This window comes from Cryptomeria japonica, chromosome 6, assembly GCF_030272615.1.
Source record: "Cryptomeria japonica chromosome 6, Sugi_1.0, whole genome shotgun sequence".
NCBI classification, from domain to species: domain Eukaryota; kingdom Viridiplantae; phylum Streptophyta; class Pinopsida; order Cupressales; family Cupressaceae; genus Cryptomeria; species Cryptomeria japonica.
The window spans coordinates 551,083,254-551,094,111 of record NC_081410.1 but is presented as its reverse complement, the minus strand read 5'-3'; the positions used below and the strand labels follow the sequence as shown (position 1 = coordinate 551,094,111).

General features: G+C 39.8%; 1 protein-coding gene across 2 annotated transcripts in view; it reads right to left on the bottom strand.

Moving 5' to 3' along the window:
- Window positions 1-2,545: 2,545 nt before the first annotated feature.
- LOC131041269 (uncharacterized) overlaps window positions 2,546-10,858 on the bottom strand; it is a 144,257-nt gene continuing 135,944 nt past the window's right edge. For both annotated transcript variants that reach the window (XM_057974296.2, XM_057974295.2), the window contains exon 6: window positions 2,546-3,106. In XM_057974296.2, the coding sequence (XP_057830279.1) occupies window positions 3,090-3,106 (17 nt within the window). In that variant the 3' untranslated portion in view covers window positions 2,546-3,089. The remainder of the gene's footprint in view (window positions 3,107-10,858) is intronic.

Sequence of the window (10,858 nt, the reverse complement as noted above, 5' to 3'; positions counted from 1 at the left end):
ACATAGCAAGCCTCTATCGACGACCCAAAGAGAAAGCTAAATGACTAGTAACAAAGCAACAATGATAGTAGAAAGGGATGCCCTCATAGTCCAAAGGTTAAGACCAAGGTCGATTTCCCAACCATCAAAACCACCTCTCCATGAAGCGGCAAAGAGATATCAATATTCACCAAGAAGCGAGCATAGGTATAGTGACCCATAATAGAAGTTGGCTCATCAACCTTCAAGAAGCTGCCAATAGAATTTCCAATGGCTTCATAGAAAATCATTTCCCAATATTGGAGGGGAAGATTGGGAAGCCACATCCATACTGAACATTCAAAGGTTTGGAAAGGGGGTTGAAAGATGGAGACCAAGTCTTGAGAGAGAGAGATGATGCTCAACCCAAGCCCAAACTTTATCCAAAACCAAGTTCCTCTCTTCCAAGGAAGTAAAGGAAGCAATGAAGAAGCCTTTAGCACAGGGGTAAAGCTCAATCTTTCCCACCCCAAGAGGTTTCCAAGAATCCACAACCCAAGCATGGAAATCCTGAAGGGAAAGCCAAAACCCAAAAAAATTGTAAACCAAGGCACCAGACTAGTAAAACTTTTCATTTTCCACAATGTCCTGCCCACAGACCACCACAAGAGGGGTCCTAACACAAGGAAGATAACAAGGAATACCACAGGACGAGGAGCAAGAGAAGATCTAGCAATCCAGGCAAAACTCCTAGTAGCCCTACCAAAAGCCTCAAACACAACACCAACGGAAAAGGCTAGAACCAACAGAGAACCTCAAGGAAGGGACCGCAGCACCTTCAAACCCCAAACCAGAACCAGGACTAGAGAAGAAGCATCATTTGAAATAAAGGCTATGATACCAACAAACCCCAAACTTGCTTGAGCAGACGAAGCCAAGTCATTAAAACCTCTGGTACACACAGAAGTCAAGTCAGGAAAACCTACAACACACATCGAAAAAGCAGGAAAGGTCAAGACAGCAGCCTCAGCATGAGCAACAAAGATGGCGAGCTCGATGGAACAAGCACCCACCCCAGATACAAATGCACCAGCGGTAGAGGCCACCAGGGGGAGCCTCATTTAAAAGAAAAAAAACTTTACTCTTGTATATTCATGTTAAGTAGTTGAAATATTTCATGGATATTTATTAAATGAGCTATCAAATTTAGTTATACATTGAGTGTATAATAGTTATAATAACATGAAGTGGTAATTCATTACTGCACAGTCTAAAAGGGTTATTCTATAAATTAACTCATTATTGAATTAAAACAATCTCTATTCATGTTCTTTAATGTTTTGGAATAACTTCTCAATTCATTTTTTGTTAAGTTCAATAGCGTACAACTTGGCTAGGTCATTCTACATATTACTCATTATTAGTAAGTTGTGTGTAGTAAGCTGCAAATGCAACAGAGAGTGCATTGGAGCAGGTTGTACATATTGTAAACTTGAAAGATACGCTTATCATGTTGTTGATGTCCTTTAGAGGTCTCACCTCATGAAAGAAATAAGCTCATAATCTTGCATAGGAGATAGTGGAAAGATAAAGCAAAATCTTATGCTTCAAGAGATTTTCCACATCGGAAGAATAGAAGTAAATCTGTTTATTTTCCTGTTAGTGCCGATTCATTTGCCTGCTTATTTCCATTCCATGCAAATACTTTATTATCCTGACTCACGACAACAGATTTCAATGAATCACAAGCATAGCACCTCTAGTCTTTCTTGCACTAAAGTCCACGTGGAAATTATAATAATAACATGTTCATATACTATAAGGCAAGCATTGAAATAAATTATGTAAGCATCTGAACATCTGCTTTATGAATGTATAGTGTAGATGGTAGTCTTGAGAGTTGTTGGAAGCATCAGTTTACAACCTTTTTATTGTTATTTTAATGGCACAAAAGTTGGTGATGACATGTAAGGAAAATTAAATTCATCAGTGAATCATGCATTGGAATCTTTATGATGATTATGGATCAGTTAATAAGCTTTTAAAAGTTGTGTATTATCGAATTTAACAGTACAAGCAAAATATAATAGCAAGGCTTTTATTGAGAAAAATGCATAAGAAATTTGGCTCAAATGGAAGATGTGTACTTCAAAAGTAGTATTGTAAAAAAATTGTGTATTGAACAGTACAAACAAAATACAATAGCAACGTTTTCGATAAGAAAATAGCATAAGAAATGTGCTCAAATAGAAGATGTGTACTTCAAAACTAGTATTGTTACCGTAAGGGAGTTATAATTGTTTAACCTTGCAATGTTGTTCAATATATTTTTCTACATTCAATGTGCTATTCATAGTAATGTTCAAATACTCAATTTAGTGTTGCTCTGGCATAAATACCCTGCAAATAACTACACAGCAATATTTATATATTGCACTACTACCGTCATGTATCTTAAGTGGTGCAAAATGCATTTATTTTGTTTTAAACCACAATAACTCTTTATGATAATTTTTGGAATTTGAAAGAGTTTAACTAATGATGTTCCTTATCAGAAGTATCAAGATACCCAAATTAACTCTCAACAAGGATCAAAGTTCTTTTTAATTAATAAAAAAAGACTTATTTTCATAGAAACAACTTCAAATGCCAAAGTGCACTCATAGTACAATCGTCTCTTACAAAGTGCATTTCAGATTTCACTATAATACATGTGTGGAGGTAAAATCATGCAAGGAAAATAGCCACTACTGCCAATGTTTTACAGATGTTTTCTTAAACTGCAAAACTAGCACAGCATATTAAAACAACAATAGTACTTTCAATAATACCTTGTTTACAAAAATAACTTTCCAAAGTACTTCTTTGAATTCTCAATTTTCTTTCATTGAGCAAGGTAGCATGAAGACGATATCAAACACCTAACATATTGTCTCCACGTCCAAGTCAGCTATTTGGAGAAATAAGTTAAGGATAAAGCATCATGTTAAATAATATTCTCATCAGATGTGGAGGGCAAACCACCCCTCCAATAACCAGAATTAGTCAGTCCACTTTCTGCAAGGAATTTCAAGTATGCTGGTTCAAGTTCTGCATATGAGTCACATATCTCTTTATAAGCATCTTTACCCCTATTTTCTTGAGACTCCTGCACATAAAGATGGTTTCATTTGTCTAATAAGGCTGTGTTTGCAATGTTCCTTTTACACTGGAAAACAAAAGGAATGTTTCTTGCAGATAAAGTATATGAGAACATTTTCAAAAATTTATGGGCTCCTACTAGTTGCAATTCTGATATCGTGATTTTGCTCTTCTCAAATTAGAATAACACTAGTCTCAAGAATTATGCTCCTCTCAAGACAAGAATCAAGTATTGGCAACAAAAACTATCACCTTACATATCATGCCCGAAATTTTGTTTTCATGAAATAAAGTTTTGCTCTTCAATATAGTGCTTAAGCTGTTATTGTAATGTTAACAACTCTATCCGCTATGATATTTTACTATATTACCACAAACACATAAGATAAAAGGACACACGAGTTCTTTGATCTTCTTCCAGAATAACTATAAATCTCATGGGTTTAACATACAAGGAAAACCGTGTTAAAATAAATGTACATTTTCAAAAAACACATACGAGGCATGAAGTGCATCAGTAATATAGCACACTATCAGGCAGTTGGGTGTCCATTTGCAGGAATCTTCTAACAGGCATCTGCTTGCAAATATCTCTCATTGGATAAATGGAATATTGACCTGGAAATTTTCATGGCTAGAACATCTATTGTATACTACAAAAAAGAAAAGGACACTTTTGAATGTGTTTTTATGTATTGTACTGGTCTCCAAAAGGTGATTCTTATAAATATTTGTTTGATTAGTTTGAACATCACATTGAAATAATATTGTTTGCCCTCTGGGCAAACAGTTTAATGCATGCAGACAGAATACTTAACAAGGAACAGTAATGCCATAGATACCAGACAAACAATATTAAACCAACAGATAAGATACCATTTCCTTCATAATCGTATTACTAACAAGTTACATCACATGGTATATAAAGGTACCGAGGGGGTGCGAGGGACAACCGTCGCACCTGTAACTACCTACCCTCGGTTACATTACTAAACAAAGTACTTCCTAATTAATTACTTTTTATTCATGTACTTACAATATTACCGCCAACATCATCCCCCCAAAAAAACAAAGTCGTCTCATGACGACTGAAAATAAAATGGGATGATCAACAAAAAAAGAAATCATAACTGAGAATGGGGCTGAGGAAACGTCCCTGATGAGGAGGGTGCCGATGCGCGGGGTGTCGCTGCCAAGCGTGCCCGTAACTCATAGACCTGCTCAGTCCTCAGCTTCAAGTCCCGCTCTGCAACCATCTGTCGTTCCATAGCTGTTTTCACCATCATCGCGGCTTCTAAGACCTCTTTATCCTTCTTCTCCACCATCTCCAAGGCATTAGCCAGACAGCTCTCCAGCATAGCCCTGTCCTCCCGAGCTTCCTCCAACCTTGCCCCCAAGGCATCCCTCGCCGACCTCTCCTCGACCAACTCTGCTTCCAAGGTAGCACATTCTGTGACCCACGAGGCCTTCTCCCGAGCCAACTGCTCCCTGTGCGACTCATCCATCTGTTGGAGTCAAGCAGCCAACTCCTCCCCGTCCGACATGGCCTCCTGCTGTTGGGTCTCGATACCCTAAGCAATATACTGTGTCCTCCTCAGTTCATAGTATGTCTCATGGAAGACTTGCTCTATCCTCCGCAACAGTGACTGTCTACTAGTCTCGCCAACCTGCTCCCAGAGGCCCCAATCCTCCAGCATCTGCAAGGTCTCCGTAGTAGGCCACCCTCTAGATTCAAAACACTGAGCAAAGTGTGTCGTGCACTAGTCCCTCATAAACCCAAGTAGTTGCTCCAACTATCCATCTGTCCTGGCATCTCCCTGAGACCTCGCGGAGGCTACAATTGTCCGGGCTCCGACAACCATGTCCGCAAGAAACTACTCCAATTCCCTGTCATCCTCCACTCTTAGAGATGCTAGGACACCATGCTCCTGGGCATCCTCATGAGGACTCTACAGTGGCTCGTCATGAGGGGGGCTCTGGATCAACTCCTCCTCCTACCTAGGACTCAACACCAACTCACGAATGGGTGAGTGGTCTCTCTGTAGTATCCGTGAAGTCTCCGATGAGCTATCTCCAACCAAGTCCACAATCTCATGAGGGCTCGGCTCACACCATGGGGAGAGGACAGTTGCTCCAATCGGTGCTACTAGTGCCATCTTGTACCGACTCAGCCAAGCACTCATATCCGCTTGAGAAGGGGTACCACTCCCTCCAAGATGCTCTGATGGTACCGCAGCCTCCCTACCAACTGTCCCGCCACTGGTCCCTACCTCTACTACTGTAACTGTGGGATTCCTGACGTCGACCGTCTGTGGCTCTGGTAGGGCTACCAATGTCGTGGCCATGTGTGGGGGAATCATAATCACTGGTGTCCAGCCCTGCCCAAAACCAAGAACCGGCATTGCCAATACTGTCGCTTCAAATGGCAGAGCCTAAGTGGCACCTGCTAAGGCCGTCTACTAGGGTAACTCACCCGGGGGCCGTGTGGCTACCACTGCTGGCACAACTACGAGAGGTGGAGGTGTGGTTGTTTGCGCAACTGCAGAAAATGTCACTACTGTCTCCTCCTCCACCTGTTGTCCGCCTCTACCCACTATCCTGAAACTACTCTCTGTGGCCTGTGACATATCCACGGAGTCCTCTGCACTCACCTCCTCACTCAAGTCACTAGGCTCGGACTCCAACTCAGACACCACCACTCTCCACTTCCGTTTCTTGCCTGATTGTGTATCTCCACTAGGTGCCATGATATCTAAATGAACCCAATAGAATATAGGCGGCTTCCCAGGGTGTACACGGCCTTGTGGTGCCAAGTGTTGTGTGTCCGGTGAAACCTGAAGGCGTACTGCATTCAAGAAGAGTCCAATGGCATGGTAGGGCATGTAGAAGGTTCTATGTTGCAGGGTCATAAATTCCTCCATCCTATCCGCTAGCACTGATGCCCAGTCGTATACCACGCCATTGCGGATGCCATTCATCAATACCACCTGCGCCATGGCAATGTACGAAACCCTACTGGCTCCCATCAAGCAGCTCTTCAACACATCTAGGAGGCACCGCCATACCCCCTCTCTCAAAAACGACTTCTTCAGGCCTCTTCCCTTGTTGGCATGCTGGAGACTATCGAGCTCGACCTGTGTGAGGTCATCGCGGCACATCAACTTCAAGAGTTTATCCTTTAAATCTGGGGATATTTTCTGCCCTTATCTACTTTCTTTCCCTGCGTTCCCGGAATACCAAAAACCCTTGTAAACTTTGTGGAAGCGAAAGAGACCGTAACCTGGTGGTGCTCATAATCGAATACCGACTGTTGCCTGTGTATGTCATAGGCAACGATCATGGTCCGCAGCACAACCTCAAAATCCTTAATGCAAAAGATGGGCATCTGGATGGCCCAGTGTACTTGTGCATGTTGCAGTTGTGCCTTCACAAGATCATCATGCGGGGTTTCGTTCCACCATTTTCTACAATCTGTTCCACTCAAACCCTCAAAGGTAATGGTATCCACGGTCGCATCATTCTTCGCTTCCATCTACTACTACACTTTGGGTTGCACCTTTTTGCCTTTGCCTTTGCTACTGTCAGCCATGTCGCCCCTGACTTTCACATCGGAAGGCAGCATCCAAATAGCTTTCTTGTTCGTGGAGGTTGACGGCACTATAGCAGGTAACTTCCGCAACTGTCTTTTCCAATTCTTTCCACCACCGGGGTCCATTGATGATTTCTTTTGTCTCTTGTGCCCTTAAATATTAAAAAATAGGGTTAGGAAATAATTTTCTACACGTGCTTACTCTCCTCTATTGAGACATGGACCAGCTAGGACTCGAACCTAGGACCTTCCATACGTTGCTAGAGTGCTCTACCACTGAGCTACTAGCCCCTCTTGGACCAGTCCATCGTCGGTCCGGGTGTGGCTTATTTCCAGCACCAACATCCTCCAAACGTGGGACCCTTCCTCCGAATGCTACCCATCGATTTGCCGATGTTATCTTGCTTTTCTCGCGAACAGTTTAATGCATGCAGACAGAATACTTAACAAGGAACAGTAATGCCATAGATACCAAACAAACAATATTAAGCCAACAGAAAAGATACCATTTCCTTCATAATCGTAATACTGACAAGTTACATCACATGGTATATAAAGGTACCAAGGGGGTGCGAGGGACAACCGTCGCACCTGTAACTACCTACCCTCGGTTACATTACTAAACAAAGTACTCCTAATTAATTACTTTTTATTCCCGTACGTACAATATTACCGCCAACAGATATCAGCTTGATATCTAGGGCATCAGACCTTTTTCTGCATACTACCAAAACTCCATTGCATTTGAATCTGTCTTCACCATTATTTAGCTACTTTCAATAGCTTACTAACAAGTAATCGTTTTTAGAAAGCAGATGTTGGGTGCTAAAGTTTGCAAAATTTTAGTTGCTTGTAAAAGGATTTGGGCCCTTTCAAAAACCCTGCTTGCTTAATCAAAAACAGATTGCAAATGTTGAGAAAAAAAAAATTGTAGGCATATTTGCTTCTGTGCAATCCATCTCTCATTTGGCCTTAAGGTGGCAGCGTGTGCCTTTTAATGTGGTTTAATTTTTAGACTAGGACTTTGTTTCTTGTAGACTTTACTGTGGGTTATGTCGTCCATCCAAAGGGGACAACACATTCTTCCATTGTAGAGCTTTTCATGGGAGCATCATGCCAATTTATGGAGGCAAATACGGATCATTATTGCTGGAGGCATTGTGCATCATCTTCTATGTATTGTTTCTGTTCTTGGCTATTATGTATCTCAGTGCCCATGCGGCTGTGATGACATTTCCATTTCGACGCTTCCTATTTATTGATGAAACTTGCATAGTGGAGCTACAATTGGAAGTATTGGGCTTCTAATTCACCACATCGAGATCAGTAATATGCGGTTAACAGCTTGCAACATAAGTAGCTTGATACTTTTAGTTACAAAATTGTTGTTGTGTCCGATGTATTATTTGGTAAAGCATATTTTGGGAGTTGTGATAAGGCTTCCTTGCCTTTGTCACCCACCACATACTTTTCCCTGTTTTCTCTCATGAGGGAGTTTTTAGATTTGCTTGTTGACTTTTACTAACAGCCTTGTGATAAGTGCATGCCCAATAGCTTTGAGCTTATGTCACGCATGTAACAAGCTAAAAACTTGTGAATTCGCTAGCTTATTTCATCTTTTAATATGCATAAGTTCTATTTTTTTATTGTCTTCTCCAAAGGTTAAATCCCCTGATGCAATTTTCAAGTGTGGCAGAACAAACTCACCTATGCATCCATTCTCATGTTCTTTCAAAGTGAATAAGTTAAAAAATGATGTGGGTTAGGTGTTGCTTTAGAGTTTAAAACTCTCCCCATCTCATTTCAACTGAATGTTAAAAGTTGTTATTTGAGATCAGATGGGTTCCCTTGGTCTATGCAAAAAGGATTAGATTCTTTTTTCCTTTTCATCCCTTAAGCACTAAAGTGGCACAATTTTGCACCTGATTTTGACCAGCCATACCTTTCATATCCCAAGTGTGATTTGTGTAATTCCTTTTTTGTTCATTGAAATTCACATTTTCATAGCTTTTTTTATTGATGCCTAATGACGTCATCAAATAGATCTTTTAAATCCTTATTTTCATCATGGCTCAATAAGTGCTTCAATAATTGAAAAAATTATTGCTCGATTTGAACTTCATCAAACAAATTTGAGGAGGTTTCTTTTCTCCAAAAGTCAAAGAATAATATACTCCATAGAGAGGTAGTTTCCTTGTAGAAAAGTAATACCCAAACTTCATGGTAGATTGCTTCTTGATAGGAATCATGGTAAGCTTCAAAAGGAGGTTGCTTCATTACAGGACCCCAATGTCATGCTTGCTTAATAGAACATTTCACTTCAACGAGATAATGTCAGAAATTTTGGTCATCTACTACTTGACCAGCTGCCTGAAAAGGATTAGTGCATGCAAAATCTACAATGCTGCAGTGGATCCCTTGAGAAAGAAATTACCAAATCAAGGGAAACTAAATTTTCCCAAGTCGAATGTGGCAAATGAAAATCATTGCTCAAATGACAAAATATTGTTGTATTCTTAGAAGTTTTGAACCATAATCACATTCAAGAAGTTGATTCATATTCTTACCTAATGACTGATTGTTGGGTTAGAGCAATGGATCGTGCAAAAAGAACCACCAGCAACCGAATATTTTTTTTCCATTCATGGGTGCATCAAGTTTTTTTGCAGGTGTGTCACAAACAGTTGAATAATGAGCAATATTTGATGCCTTTTGGGAAGAGTATATGTTGGCCACGGGTCATTTGAAATAAAAAAGTAAAAAAAAAATAATGAAAACAAAGCCAGACTCTATAATTGTGTTGGGATCTCTTTTGAAACACAACATCAGCATCAAATTCTCCATGGTTTGGCCTACAGGGAGGAAAAAACAGTTCAGAATGTTCAAACTTGAACGCTGGTCTATTCTGCAAGGAATCTGGGCAGTACCCAATCCCAACAACATAGAAGGAGGTTAAACAAACAGAAGATCCCACACTCCCATAGGAGAAAGATTCCGGTAAGCAAAAAGGAAAAACCTCCTTTTGCATTTTCCTGATGAAATTGAAAAGCTAAGCACCTCTGAAATTCCAATAACTCCTTTTGAAATAGAAGCAAAATTTGTAATCTAGCCCTAACAGCCAAGTTGATGATAAACGTACTCAAAAAGTCATTCGTGAACATTTGCAGGTGTCTTTTGTCATTTGTAGCTACAATCATGAGCAAAGGATGCATGCATTAAAATGGTGAGAGAGCCATGCTCAGTCCCCATAGAAGAAGAATAAAACAGTAGTTCTTTAATTAGAAAACTTTCAGAAACTACTGAAAACTCGTTTTTTTACTATAATGTTTTGATACGGTACAACTGACAAAATGGCAGTACTTTAGACCATACTTCAAAAACTTGGACTCAACAGAAACTTGGCAGGCCCAGATTTGACTTGGACTGACTTGGCAAAAACTCCACATATTAAATAATAAATAAATTCATAAAGTTAAATAACATGCATTAAAAGTGTTAAAAAGCATAAGAAATGAATTTGATTCTTGCACAGCTAGAAAAATTGTTGAAAAATCACTTGAATCCATAGCAATGGACAAACAAACAAACAAAAAATTCTTAAAAAAATAGGAAAAAACAAAGTTTTCTTAGCTGGAGAGTTTTTGGAGGGTACTTGGCCAAAAACAAGACTAACCTTGGCAAGTACCCACCAATAACTTGGCAGCAAATTATTGGGTAGGTAACTCACCAGCTGGATTTGACCCACAAGTATTTGCAAGTCAATAAGCTACTAATAGGGTTTTTGAACTATTCAGTTTAAATGGAGGCAATTACAGAACGTCCTAAATTGGAAAGGAATAAAATTTATTATTAAATGTTCAGCCCAAAAACTTGAAGCCAACTTTCCTTAGTAGGAATTATTGTATTCCAAGTTATGAACTAAACCATAGTCTAAGGATAGTTTAGACTTAAGTCTAATGTTGGAGAGTTATGAGCATGTTTGCAAATATATTTGAAAGAATATATAGACGGAAGCTTTCAGAGATGAGATAGAGATTAAATTAACTACCAAATTGGCCATGTTAGATCCTGTGAACAAGTTTGTGGACCCTAAGTCATGAAACATTTCCAGGACATGTCTAATTGAGGATATTTATTGTTTATGAAGATTTTAAGAATATGAAATGTCAT